The 15,543-nt window shown below is 36.4% G+C and overlaps 1 protein-coding gene across 2 annotated transcripts in view; it reads right to left on the bottom strand.

Moving 5' to 3' along the window:
* Window positions 1-15,543, bottom strand: part of ARB2A (ARB2 cotranscriptional regulator A) — a 270,189-nt gene that overhangs the window by 194,870 nt on the left and 59,776 nt on the right. For both annotated transcript variants that reach the window (XM_080372365.1, XM_080372366.1), the window contains one exon: window positions 13,975-14,166. In XM_080372365.1, coding sequence (XP_080228491.1) covers window positions 13,975-14,166 — 192 coding nt within the window. The remainder of the gene's footprint in view (window positions 1-13,974; window positions 14,167-15,543) is intronic.

The raw sequence follows: 15,543 nt of genomic DNA, 5'->3' as shown, positions 1-15,543 counted from the left end.
TTGTCTTGACAAGCAAAAGTTTACAAGCCAGACCTAAATGACTCACTCAAACTTAGTTTGGACTTAACTTATACGGGAGAAGGACAACTGTGCAAAGCTTGCATAAAGCTGCTTTACTGCAATTTCTAGAAAAAACAATCAACCCAACAGCAAGCCTCACCTCATGGTTGCTAGCAGTCTCACCGCAGAGAAGAAGGACTGAAAGCCTTCCAGAGTCCCCCCTTACCTCCACAGCTGGTCCCTGCAGAACAAGGCTGGGGAAAGCTGGCAGGAGATGCTGCCCGGGGGTGCTGCTGGGAGCCTGGGCTGCCCTTGCCTCTGTGTACCATTTCACAAGCATCTACTCCCCAGGGCTGGTAGTCTGCACACCTTTCAGAAGCACAAAGTTCTTTTTAAAAGCGGATTAAAAATAGCTCTACTGCCAAACCCAGCATTTACAGCTGTGCCTTAACACCAAATTCATAAAAAAATCAAAAGTAAGTATGTTTCAATGTCACTATTAGCATAAATGTCTTATGACCATATCTCAGAACATTAAAAGAAAGTCAAGACATTTGCAAAATTGATAATTGCTGTCTTCTCTTTAAATTTTCGTTTTTTATGTGGACATACTGCATTAAAAACCCCCAGACTTATGAGTACTAGCTCAACAAATATAGATGCTGAATGTCACCACAGTAAATACCTCAACCATTTTGACACTGATCCAGTACTCTGCTATATAGGAGAAGTAGACAGATTTCATTTAACTGAGCACATGGTGCAGCAAACATATTTCTCCAGGTTCTATATAGTTTTTATAAGACTATGTCAACTGTCATTCTTATTAATCTTCTGGTTTTAGAAAATTATTATCTATCCCTAACGAGTTGCTTACTTAAAGTCTTTCAATAAGGATGTCCAGAGGAAATAAATCACACAACAGCTACATCAAATTAAATCACAATGCAAGTCAACCTGTATGACATCTGAAATACTACTGAGGAATAGTCAGTACAACTTATTTCTAGTATGTTGTAAATTACTGGGTTCAAAGAGAACACTAACCTGAAACAGTATTTTTTCAGTGCTGTAGAATACAATAAGCATTTCCAAAAAAAGAAAACTCACGCGCAGCTTCCAAACCCAAAAGATGTAAGAAATAAACTACAATTTTCCCTAAATGCCACGCATTTTAACATCTATACAACTGAAAATAACAAGCAACTAGACAATTAAGGTGCATCACTCTTTCTCTACATACACACGTATATACTTCCATACATGCACACAGAGGCACTTCAGAAAGCAACTGTTTTAATTTAAAAAATGTAAAGTAGAGGGAAGAAAGAATGAAAAATAAGTATTTGGCTAGCTGTAACTGTAAAATGATCACACCATAAAACTACTACTACGAGAAAGTAGAAAAAGGTAAAAAACTAGGCTAAGTTCTTAATTAACCTCTTGAAGAGGAACACAAGGACTTGAGAGAGCAGAATAATGTTTTCAAAATATTAATTACATGCAATTGGTAACAAGTCAAAGTAACAAATACTTATTCTGATTGTCTTTGGTGCTAAAGGATTATTTTATATTTGAGCTCTTGTGAAATCCTACATAACCTCCCCTCCCAAATTCGATACAAGGCTAGAAGTGAGACCTCCATTTCCAGCAGAAAAACACTAAAATGTTTCTTTTTATCTGAGAAGGGAGCTATTCCAGCAGTTCAGTCACACTTTTACACATACTTCTTATTTAAAACTTCCTCTACTCTCCTTTCTGCACACCTGCATGAAACTACATTTAGAAAAATAAATTAAACGTACAGAAAACCTCACATGACACCACAGGTAGAGAAAGTGAAGACAGGGTATGGAGTGCAGGAGGGGCAAATTAATCTGAATGAAAAACAGCTGAACATTGTTATTTTAAGAAAGAGTCTGTTTCAAAATAAGGCAAAAAGATGAAAATACTGATCTAACACAGTGAATACAAATACAAAGTACGAAGAATGTCAACATCAATAAAAAAGATCAAATTAATGACACTCTTGACACTGCTTACATAATAAAAGCCAGTAAATGGTTGATTCAACAAGAGGTATGAATTAATAAATGGTATTTTGACCAGCTGTTAGTAATAACTGCTTTCAGTATTTGACAATAACAACACTGTATCATTAAAATGAAATTCCAGAATCACTTATTTTTAACATCAGCAGGTATCAGCTGAATATCAGCACTCAAGGCAGTTCCACATTCAATATAAATATCATTGTTCATGAACCAGGGCTGTCAAGTCTCGAAAATCCTGTATCTGATCTCAACCGTGCGTGATGTGGAAGGTGCATATTCCACATGAGTAGCTTCTGTATTTCATGGAAAAGCCTCTTGTTATCAGCATTCAGGAACTCATTCCAGAAGACTCAATCATATTACTCCCGATGCTGGAGGAAGAGTTGGGATTCAAAACACAGGCTCAGTTACCGAGGGTCAGCACAAACTCAATCACCTGTGCACTGAAGCACCATGAACATTTTCTGCCTATATTTTTCAAATTTAATAGAGCAAAAAGAAAATTTATTTATCGGCTAAGTATATGTGCTCTTAACAAAAACTTAAAATGGCAGTTAGTAATGTCTAGGAAACAAACTTTAAAATAAATGATAATATTTAATACCTTCACATTTCTAAGGATTCCTATTCATCAGAAGCAAGCAACAGTGTAAGACCATAGCACTATTAAGTACAACTCTCTTTCACAGCTAAAAGAGCAATTAAAATTAATCACTAAAAAAAAAACCACACCAAAACAACAAAATTAAGTTGTTTTCCCTCATGTATCAGCAATTATTTACACCCAAGCTTCATTATCTGTTCTACCCTCCAAAGCAGTCTGAAGTCTCACTGCCTTTGGCATAATAAGAGATGGAGGCTGCACGTAGCACACAATAAAGCAGGTTAAGCTATCTGTGCCTATCTCCCTCTTTCCTAGGAGGATTAGCGCTGCAATATGGTATAACAAATGGTTGTGAATAAGCAAGATGGTACACCTGGACTTCCCCAAAAATAATCATCTGACTGAATAGCCTCAGAACAGGTCTACTCTTTAAATGTTGCCAAGGTGAAAGGAACGTAAATTCATTAATGTTCAGAATAAAAAAAAAATAAAATTCACCTATGTTATGGCATGTTAAAAAAATTCTTAATATTTTCTAAGTTTAAAAAAAAGTTAACATATATTCTCACTGTTCTGTTTTTCTCTAAAGAAATCACTGAAAACGGAACAATTCAATTTTCCTCACTATCAGTATCACCCTATTGCATGTACTTTCACTGTTTAATTCTGCATAGAAGCAATTTCTTTTTTTTAATAAACACACCCTATGCAAGTCTTCTCCAAAGGGAACACAAAGCGAATTGCCTGGGATGGGTGACAATAAAAAAAGCAACACCATTTATTAATTTTGTATAAGTTATCTGCCACCCTAGAGATTCCTTGGAGGGGAAGAACATGTCTGAATTTCACCATACAGTGCCACAGGCACAAAGTGAGAGAAACTAAGCAAGCACATCCTGAAGGGAGAGAAAATGCCTGCAGCAGCAAATGACCTACTACATACCTCACACTCAGATTTTTTGATGTTATAATTTGTTAATTTCAGGGAAAAAAAAGAAAATTACCCACAGTTTTAGTTTGTTCTAGCAGAATTATTAAACTTTTTAAAGTTTTTGATCAAAAGCAACATACATCGTTCAAAAGATCCGTGTATTTTCAAAAGATTACAATCCTGAGTAGATCTGTATGACAAAGTCTTTGCTGTATCCATTTCCTTGTTACCTGAAGCAGCAATGTGCATTATTAGAACAGTACTAAACTATTTAAGGATGAAGCGTATCAATTTTTTATTTGAATTCCTATGCATTAAAGTTAATATTTTCTGGCTAAATGCACAGTAAGCAAAGGATAATTTTATGCAAATATGCATTTCATGGTATGAATAAGGAAGTGTTCATCTCCCCATTGAATTGTTAAGTCTTTTAAGTAATGATTCATTTGAAAAATCAACAGGGTACTGGCAATTTAGTGTAATATTAAATATATACACATACCATACCTATACTGACACACATGTAATATTGTTTCTATTTATATTTATCATAAAGAATACCATTTACACATTATAATGCATTAAGATAAGTTAGGTGACAGTTTAACCATCTGGACATATAATAAATAAGACAAAAGAGAATTTTAGATAAGCATTACATATTTTTCAGTGTGTTACCTTCTTTAAAGGATACAAAAAAACATGTATGCATATTTCTTGCTCCTGAATTAATACGCTCCTGAATGATTAGAACAAAAGTGTTGCCTACTGATTTTCTTTTCGTAAAGCAGAATGAAACTAATGACTTAAGATTAATATGTCAACTAATGAACAATTAGCAGGTCACTCCAACCCATATGAAAGCAATATAATAAGTTAAGATTATCCTTTGAAAATTAATTTTTTTGAGGAATTAAAAAAAAAAAAAAAAGGTTTGTGTGCATAGTGCTGGAGCGTGTCCAGGGACGGGCAGGGGGCTGGGGCAGGGGCTGGGGCACCGGGCCTGGGGGGGCGGCTGGGGGGCTGGGGGGGGCAGCCTGGGCAGGAGGGGGCTCAGGGGGGACCTGGTCGCTCCCTACAGCTGCCTGGCAGGGGCTGCGGGCAGCGGGGGTCGGGCTCTGCTCCCAGAGAACAAGGGACAGGGCCAGAGGAAACAGCCTCAGGTTGTGCCAGGCAAGGTTTAGGTCGGGTACCAGGAAAATTTCTTCACGGAAAGGGTGGTCAGGCATCAGCACAGGCTGCCCGGGGAGGGGCTGGAGTCACCGTCCCTGGCGGTGTTTAAAAGACCTGTAGATGTGGCACTTAGGGACATGGTTTAGTGGTGGGCTTGGCAGTGCTGGGTTAATGGTTGAAGATCTTAAAGGTCTTTTCCAACCTAAACAGTTCTAAGATTCTACTTAGCATGGTACCACTCTCAAAAATCTGTATTGATATAAACATTGCGAAGATCACCCCAACAGAAAAAGTCACCCCAAAACCTATGAAATTATTTTAACACCTTTGCTCCATGATCATACTTACAAGTATATTTATGATGCACTTACAAGATAAGCATATAGTTAATTAACACACACACACAAAACCCAATCAGCAAAGTTTCCATCCTAAATTGTATCATCCTGTGAAAGCACGGGGGTGTTGTGTGAGCTGAGATGCTGCCCTACTGCAACTTTACTGGACCATCCCACCTTGAAATCTGAGATACAACTGCTCTACACCTGAAATATAGTTACACCTATGCACTGCTCTCAAATAAGTAACAACAAAGCTAGCGTACTTCCACAAACCCAAATTCTCTGAATCAAACCAATACTGGATTACAACTTTATTTTCTCCTAAACAGGATTCTTACAGAGTGGCCTGTACAGAGTAACATCCAAGCCACAAGTAACTACTGTATTTACCCATTTCTCTTAAAATGCTATGTGTATCACAAATTTAAAATAAACAATATATTGAAGACCCATACCACAACAGAAAGAGCCTCATCACAATTTCTGAGCAATTAAAAAGGTCACAGTTCCACAGCCAACCTGCCACCGGCAGATCCTCAAAACTTCTTCATACAGTAATAGTAGTACGTTGCTGAATTGAGACTAGTCAATATTTTCTTGCTGTATGTTTTGTGAAAACTCTGCATGTGGAATATTCCCTACCAAATAAACTCATCTGTTCCGGTGGTACAGATCTCACTTCAATATACCTATTAGAAAACAGAATAGAATGCTGTACTTCTGATAAACATTGATTTAGCAAATTACGTATTTGTTAAAGTCTTCTTCAGTTACTGTCCAGAGTGCTGTCAGTGATTTTACTTTCCTTTAAGAAAAATGAAAAGTGCAAATAAGTAAATAATTAAGGAAGGGTAACGAATCTTTAACTCCAAAGCCATTCATGCATTATTTATCAATATATTGTATGGTGTGAATATACTACATTGTGTATTGAAAGCACTATTTTTAGTCAGGTTTTGCCTTTCAAAACAGCTGCTTTAACAAAAAATGATGATACAAAAACAGTCAGGAATTTTTTTTCTCATGAAACCTGAAATTCTGAAACATAATTAATGTAAAGTGAGATGAATTTAATTTCATAGTAAAACTGTTCATCTCTATAGAAATCAATGACCCTATGTACTGGATGTTCATTTAATCCTATTTAAATCTGATTTTTTAAATGAGTTAACATATATTATGTTTTAAGCTTATTTAGTAAGGTTCAAAGTTGCAGATGTTTTCTGTTAGCTAAAATGACTGTTTGCAGAATAAGTGTATGGGTAGGAAAAGAGAAAGCCAGCAAATCTAAAGTTACTTTTTTATGTAGAGTTTAATCTCAGTTCTCACAACCATCAGACTACTCAGACAGTAACACACTACAGAATTCATGCACTGCCTTAAGTAGATGACACTATTTCTGAAGCAGACTGATTCTGTAATACTGCACACATTTAAACAAAAGCTCACAGTTTAAAAAACAAAAGGGATGGAAAATACAATAGAAGTGCAAACCTGACCTATCTCTAATCTTTTCTTTTCAATCCTAGGCTACTCAAGAATCTTCAACTAATTATTCCATTTTATTGATGGCGTTTTTCCCAAGGGAAGTTATTTAAAAAGTTTAACCCCTGAGCAAGTCATGGCTTCTCCTGCCTTTGAAAGTGTCAAGTGCATTGATTATAACTGCAGGAAGTGTTACCTTCTACCCAGAGAATCTCACCCTGCACAATCTTAAACACTGTCTCTCTCCCAAAACGGCTTTGATTCAGCAATTCAGACCGCTTCAGCTGATATTAAAGGCAGAAGCACCACAGAAAAGGGATCAGCAGTTAAAACGAAATACAAAGAGGAAAAAAAACCAGATCTTGGATATAGTACCACAAAGCTTGAGAGAAAAGCAGATTTGAAAAAGACATCAGAGTGACTAAAAAAAGAACAACATGACAGAAATTAAACAAGATTTTTATGTTCGCCTTCTATGCATTTAAACTCATCTCAACCTCTATTGAAATTCCGATCATACCCAAACCCCAAGGCTTTTGACATACTTTCAAAAATCCACACCCCCTCTTACTCTTTTCTAAGTCTCCAGAGTCACTGTTAGGTATCCAACAAGTTGAGCAGGGGGGTGGGGGTGGGGGGCGGAAGGAAAATCCTTATATGCATATGATAAAAAGGCCATTTATACTCATATTAAACTTTGCTTCTTAAATGATCGTGATTATTTTAAATATTCAGTGTGTGTTCTTAACCCCGTACTGAGCCAGTGAAAACAATGCTCAAACGGTTTGGGAGGAAAAAAAAGAGATTTCCAAGCCACATCTACCCAAATATCTTGAACAGTGATTTTCTTAGGTCGGTGACAAAGAGTAAACTAACCCAGGGTGCTACAGGGTTCTAAAATATCACGACCGACAGAATAAAGGAAGACAAAGCAATCTGTAAATATCTCTACATTATCAAATCAACGTGGCACAGAAAACCCTAAGAAAGTAATGCACGCAATTAATACAAAAGCGGTAACACGTCTCTTGGAAAGGATGCACTAAATTCCAAAGGGTAATTGGATTTTCAGAACTGCAAGTGGGTTTTTTTCCAGTTCAGTCATGACAGGGCCAGAAGGTAATGATACATCTGCCATGATGCAACAAGCAGACCTGTCTTCTGTCAAGAGTTGAAATCATAAAGGAATAAGCTGTCGTTAGCAACCTCTCTCCAAACAGTAGAGCTGTCATCTCATTGTTTTCCTTTGCTGGCATGGGGGCTGGTGTGGGCTTATATACCCTGTCAGTTCAACATTACTCTGAGCTTTTAACCTTTCCTTGAATTTCTGACTTAGTAATTATTAACTCCTATACAGGTTACTATGTATTATTATTATTATGCATTCTGTGATCAATTCATATTGCCCTCAACAAACTGTGTGACTTTTCCTTCTATTTGCCTGGTGATCAGTATTTGAGAGATTATCAATTCCCCATGAAATGTTTTAGAAGGAATTAAATGAATTGGTTTTTAAATTTATTACTACTACTCTTCAGAGTATGGTGTATTTTATGCCAATAATATGTGAAAAATTCTTTAGTAATACATTTTAATTTGTGTTTATATTTTTAGAAAGATCTGAAAAGATCATCCAATCAGCTATGCAACCTAAGTTTGCTTAATATTGTCCCCACAAAAGTAGACTTCTAAATACAAGTTTTCTCCACTAAGAAGTAGTTTATAAGCAATGTTTGATCTAACAGAATGAGTAAAACAAATACATATACTGAAGTCAGAAAATTAATATTTGAAAGAAAACAACATAGCACCCCACTGTCCATTTTAGTGAAATTTTACTTTGAGTAATACATTAGAATGCCCAAATAAGACTATGATTACTCTGTCCCTAAAACTGACCGTTAATAAATAAATGAAGCATTTTAGCAACTTTCTGCAGTAATATACTTAGGAGACATAAAAGATACATAAATACTAGTATTCTGCAGAGGAACTGTAACTGCAGTCCGTGTCAGCTCTGGTTGGGTTTTTTGTTTGTTTGTTTGTTTGTTTTCCAGAAAGTGTCAGTTGCTCATCTTACCGAAATTATGTTAAGCAATCATAAACTGTAAGACAAAATTTTAAATCTTAGGTTCCAACAATATGACCACTAGAATGAAAAGGATGCTGTCTAAAAAGATATTCTATGCTAAACAGCGAGATAGAAAGTTTTTCAGCAAGGATTCTTGTTAGTGTAGCTTAAACAAAGCATATCTTCTTGACAAAAATGTGTAAATAATGACCTTTGAAACTGGCTGGTTTTACAAAATGGAGAGATTGAAATGTGTTATCATACCAGTTACTAACCAGTAAAGTTGCTAAATCACATAAAATCTATGTCAAGTATGTTTACTACTGTTACACTGAATGACCCCGTTCCATTCAACTGAGTCACAAAACTAACGATATCTTACTGCATGCTGAAGTAAGCGCCCTCAGCAATTCTCAGTAAATACTGCCAACCTGATCAGTATGAGTGAATAAACCCAATATTCTGACCAAAAATTATTCTTAAAAACAGGAATTGTTAAGAAAATGCAGTAAGAAGAGTAGAATAAACACAAGAAAAAACTGAAGCTGAAAATCATGTTTTATAAGCCACTAAAGAAAGATTTCCGCAGCTGATGACCATCTCATACAAAACTTTTTTTCATTTGTTCATGGAAACGTCAGATTTTTGGGTGCTGCTGCATTTCTTCTGAAAAACTCATCCAGGTTCTTTGAAGAAGCTGTTTCTCTGCTGCTATTAACCCTATGTCAAGTACTAATACTCCTTTAAGTAACAATAAAAATATCTAAGCTATCTTAGAGTGCGCTGAATTAGAAACCAGGCAATGAGTCTTGGATGGTTTTAAAAAAATTAATAATAGTTTTTAAATAAAAATCAAAAATTTTTTTAGCATCCTCGGGACCACAGCTATCTTAGGTAACAAATGTGCTGAATTCCTAAAGATGCAGAAAACAACAATTTCGTTGTGCTTGTGCTGATGTCCTCTTCACTCCTGGGAGGAAAGGTATCAAAGAGAAGAGCGCTCCAAAATTCTTCTCCATGTCCAAACGTGGGTAAGCTGAGGTCCCATTTCCCCAGGAACAAACTACCTCCGTAAGAAGACCACTTTCCACTTCTCCTTGCCTAACACTCAGGAGACTTTTAAGCCCTGAATCTGCTTCTCCAACCCCTACAGAAGGAACGCTATTGCAGGAAGCAGTCGCCAACTTTTGCACCCCTCCATGCCTGTTCCTCCATATCACTGGTATCATGAAGACACGTCCCAACCCAACCTTTTGGTGACCATCCACACTGTAACCACTCGGCAATGTACCAGGGAAGCATACCTCCTCAAAACCTCCTCCTCCTAAGGAGCCCAGTGACCAAGGTCACCATAGGGAACACGGGAGCCCCTGAAGTACCTAAATCAAACCAGGAATGAAAATCCTTAACTCTTGATGCCCCAAGTAAATGCCCTCACCACAGAATTAAAGAATTTACCTCTGTCTTTGACCATCTCCTCCTGGAGCTGCTTCCATCACTGCATCTGTGACTAATTAACTGATCTGAGAGGAGCCTGACTCTATGGACAGTCAATGAGGAATTTACACAAAATGCAGAAGAGATGAGATCAAAATTCCTCTTCTAATTTACATGCATGTATTTATAAAAATGTGGAATAGCTTCTGTGTGGGATTATCATTATAAACGGAAAAGTCCCTTATTCCCAGGGGAGGGACTTGAACTTCAGTCTCTCACATGTCTGATGACTGCTGCTGTCAAAAATCACTATTTCCCACTGCAGAAAGTTTCAGTAGAGAACTCCAGCATCAACAAAACAACAAACCTATGCAGTATTTATTTCATACCACATTTATAGGAAACTGCCACCTCCTTTTGTTTTAAATATCTTTATAATATGTATTTATTTTATTGTAATTAAGCTTTTGATACAGTCTTACTGCTTTATATGATCACATTTGCCTTTTTCATACTTGTTTTTCTAAAGTAGGTCTTTTCCTACCGTGTTTTAACGTATTTACACATATCTGTCTCTCACATTGTACACACTTTTCTCCCTCCTCCTTTTCCTACAATCTGTTCTCTATCTAGTTGCTTGTTTGTTCTCCCCTTTTTATATTTCAAAATCTCTTTTACACTATCAAGTTTGAATTTCTGAACTAACATAATCTTACCTCCTCATATTGTAACTAGTCCAAATACCTATTATGCAAAAGATTGAATCTACACAACAGAGGTTGATACAGAAGATGGAAGGAGCAGCATTACCCACAGGAACCACCCAGATGAAAAGAAAAAACACATTTCTAGCTGCTCAAATTCCCACCAAGATATTTCTCCTTGGATCTTTTCTTTCCAATGTGTGTCAGCCCCAAGCCACTAGAAGCATAACAAATTTTAAGCCTTTACGTTGTTTTCTTATTCCACACATGCTTAAAGAGAAAAGTTTTATTTTTTTTCCCTTGAAAGTATTGTACCAGAGAGAAACACTTTCCTTTTTCCCCTTAACTTCCTGGTTAGGAGAGCGGTATCTGTTCACCCTGCTCAATCCACTGCCCACTGGTAACTCCCGTTCTGCACTCCTGTTTTCAGTTTTTCCAAGAAATGAACTGAAACTTGCTTGTGGTAATCTCATCAATCTTCACAGAGGAAAGCAGTGCAGAAGAAGATGCAGTTTTGACCGATCTAGAGGGTTTTGCTTCTCTGTCTGTTTGGTTTTGTTTTAAGGAAAGCAGAGGTAATATTTCTGAACTAGTTTCTGCACAAAAGACATTTAAGAACTACTTTTGCAATTTTTTTTTTTTTTTTAAATGAAAACCTTGTCTCCGGCAAATGTTTTAAGCTGCCTGCATATGTTTCACACCCACAACAGATCAGTGGAATTTTCAAATCCTAGAGACTACTATCCAGCTCAAATTGACATAGTCTATCAGAAAAAAAAAATTCCATGTTCTCCTGTCATCAGCACTGTAATCTTGTACTTTGATAAGGTCTGCTGGTTTCATTCAAGACCTCTTCTTAGAAGAAACACTGGAAGACCAAGGCAAATAATTCCTTACTTCAAGCTGGCAATGTTGCATGAGGAGTTATCACAATTTTCATTCAGGCCATTTACTGTCTAGGCCAGTTACTTTCATTTCATAAGAGACAGAAGTGCGTAAATCTGCTAGAGGACTGAACACCAGAAAAGGATGCATAATAATAATAATAATAATAATAATTATTATTATTATTATTATTATTACTATTACCATAATCATCATCATTATTATTATTTAAAATTGGAGTCCTTATACTCACTCTACCAAAAACTCACCCTACCATAATTTCCTGCATTTGGAAGAGTAATTTATACAATCTGTGGGTGAAGTAGGCATGGAACCAGCATGTAACTATCTGTATTCTCCTTTTAGTCATAACATAATGATTCCAAATACCTTCAGTGGGGTTTGCCTTCCATAAAATATTGCTTTATCTAGCCAGATATACACCCAATTCCCCCTACAGTGAGTACAGGATACAAAAAATAGCAACATATTTAATATAATACAATTGAATATGATCTAATCTTCATTTTGCATGAAAAAAACCATTGCAAATAGTATGTGTTCTAAACACGTAGTGCATTTACCAGAATTTCAAGATGCACAACAATGGAAAGGGCATTTTACTCTGGCTGAAATTACTCAACTAAAGTGAACTTTTGAATTTAAAAACCATGATAAGAAAGAAGGAAGTCAAAAGATAAGAGCACAAAGTCTGATGTCCCAATGTGATGGAATGATTACATTCTTAAAAAAATATATTCTCTTATCAAATGCTTTGGTTTTTTTCCCATGTTTTTTTAAAGCAGCATTCAAAATGCAGAAATACATAACCTGTTTTTAAGCATAATGACCATTTGAGGGAACAGAGGTCTGGTCTCTGTCAAGCTGGCACAATGATTGCGTAATTAAACAAAAATAACAAAACAGGAGAAAGATCTGTAACTCTACTAAAAATAGTCTCTTAAAGATTATCTCTTAATTTAGGGATAGCACCCCAGCTTTCAGTACTCAGCCTCTCATGTCAGCCAAGACAGTAGCATCTCTAGGAAAGAACAAAAATGCAGGCATGTAAGCACTGCTATGAAAATTTAAGTAGCTACAGCTCTTTGGGTTTCTTCGGAAAGGTTTTGGAACTTGAGCTCTAGAAATTAACCTCCTATGCTGAACCCACCATACACATATATTACATCCAAAAGTCGTAAAGCACTTCTTGTTCTATCTCTGAGTCTTGATTTAAAATGAACAACAACTTCATGTTAGAAGGCAAGCATCACTTTTCTCAAGACTAGGTTTCTTCTTCCACACAAAGAGTAGTCTGGTGCTTTCTCAGTGAATTATACAAAACAAAGTAACTTAATAGCCTAACATTTTAATATGTTTTCCTTCTCTGCTTTACTAAAAAAAAAACAAAAATGTTTGAACAGAACCATTTTCTATACTGAATACTTCACAGCCAACTGCAAAAAATGAAACTTCTTTTAGCAGATCATGTAACAATCACAGTGACAACACTGATATTCAGAGTAGAACATTAGCTGAACTTGGTAAATATAATAGAAATGGTGAGTCTTAAATAGGCTTTTCTAATGTTTACTACAGGAAGCAGTTAGGTAAGCAGAAAGCAAGAGATGAATTACACCTACAAAGTTCCAACGTTAAAAACATTACACAAATTGTGCATTGTCTCTCACATAGATGTAAATGTAACAAAATAGTGTCCATAAAATGTAAATGTTTTTTACTGCCAAGTATTGATAGGTGAATCAGAATGAATCAGTATTCAGTGCAAAACTGAAAAAGACTGTGCCTCTAATAAATTCAGTACAAGCCTAGCAAAAAAGCCTGCTGTTACTATGAAAGCTCATGTTATCATGAGATTACAACAGACGTTGAGTGAGAATACGTACAAATTTAATGAAATGTAAAAGAAAACACTTCAAATCATAACAAATTTCTGTAGTGCCTTCTATTGCATCTCATCGCCTGCTAAGGGCTCTTGTCACGTTAGCTGCCATATTAAACTACATGGCAGTGCTGCCACAACAACATGACATAAAACTAATTTTTTTTTTTACTATAAGGAAGAAACTTGGTTCCATTAGAAAAAAGTTTGGGGGTGGGGTGGGGTGTGCGCGGAAAGCAAGTATTCCCACCATAAATAAAATACAGGGAAATACTGAAGGGTGAATAACAAATTAAAACATCGCAGATTCACAGCTCTTCATACACTAGCGCACACACACACATGCATACGCACACACAGCCACACATATATGCACTGTCACTTACCTCAATAGCTCTCTTTATATATGGTATCTGCGTGCCGCTGTCCAGATCTTCGTTAATTATAAGTCTCCTAGCCCACTGACCTGCTCTGACAACACCATTGCCATGAATTAGGACCAACAACTTGTTGGGATTTGTTAATGCATCTTCACTCATAAAGATAAAGCTCTTTGGTTCACTCTCAGTTGCATCAACCTGCAATTACAGACAACATGCACATGTATGCATCCATAAATTTTTTTAAAAGAACATCTGTAGTTATAAAGTTAGCCACCATATTGATATAAACACTTTCACCATTTAACAACTATTTGTATGAACGTTGTAAGGACTAATATGTGCCCAGTACTAAATAAATGTAAAACTTAAGCTGGTATCTGTGCAATGTAATACTGAAATGTAAAAACACACCACAGTTTAAAACAGTAAACCAAGGGATTTTTAAATTAAAAAAAAGGGTTAAAAGTATGCTAAAGCTTTGAAACATCAGCTGTTTACAGAAATTTACTGGCAAACAAGAAAGTCTATAAAAGAACAATGTGGGGCAAGCGGAGAATCAAGTAATTTGTCACCTCTGATATGCCTGAAGCAACAATAAAATCCTTACGTAATATGAAAAAAATCCTGGAGAGTTCCATCTCAGCCACTTCAACATAAATACCCAATAAGCCATGTAGGAACCAGCATTGTAAATTTCTCTATTATAAATTTAATAGGATAGGTCTAATAAAAATATAGAAACCCAATTTGGGTCTAAATAATAGGTTCATTAAGAGTCCTGCATCTGGGTCAACGCTAAGCTACTCTGCTGTAGGAACAGACCCACAACCAGCTTTGATACCCAGTAAACCATAGGCTAATTCCATGTTCTGTCCCTGCTCTAGAGAGCAAAGCGGCACTTTTTGTTCCATAAAAACATATGTTCTATGAAAGAGGTCTACGCTTGGTTTAGCAAGCCTGGCTCAAGGTAAAAGAACTGTGCTGGTGTAAACACCATGAGAGCAGAAAAAAAGGTCATGCCTACTCATTCTTTCCTTTCTACCATACAGATACATAGAAAAGGACAAACAGAGCAAGCACATCTCCCCGTCCTATGGTACTCCACACCCCATGACCTTCAGGAAAAATCAGTTCAGCATGGATCTCCCTATTTTTTTTAATGCAAATCCTACCAAATATTTTTTTTATGAAGTCAATGAGGCTGCTTGAACAAAAGGAATTGCTGACTGGAAAAACAGCCACATCTCTCTTCAGCATCTGCCATAGCACTTAAGACTTTATTCCATGCTCCAAACTGATGTAACATCTCATGTGCCATAGCTTGCACTTTCTGCATTGGGAAACATACTTATATTCTTCCACACTCTGTGCAAAAATAGGAAACATGGTAAAAAAAAAAAAAAGTTGAGAAGAGTTTGGAATGTAAGTACAACAGGCACCATTCTGGGGCTGCGGTCAGATCGTGTCGCTGCTTCTGAAGCGGCACACCTTAACATGTAACATGGCTTAGGTAAAAAGCCATACAACACAACTTCAGACAGTACTTGGCAAGATGCAATTGACTTTTGCAAG

This window comes from Falco punctatus (assembly GCF_963210335.1).
Source record: "Falco punctatus genome assembly, chromosome: Z".
Classification (NCBI taxonomy): Eukaryota; Metazoa; Chordata; class Aves; order Falconiformes; family Falconidae; genus Falco; species Falco punctatus.
The sequence above is the reverse complement of the archived record's forward strand: the minus strand, read 5'-3'. Positions and strand labels throughout refer to the sequence as shown.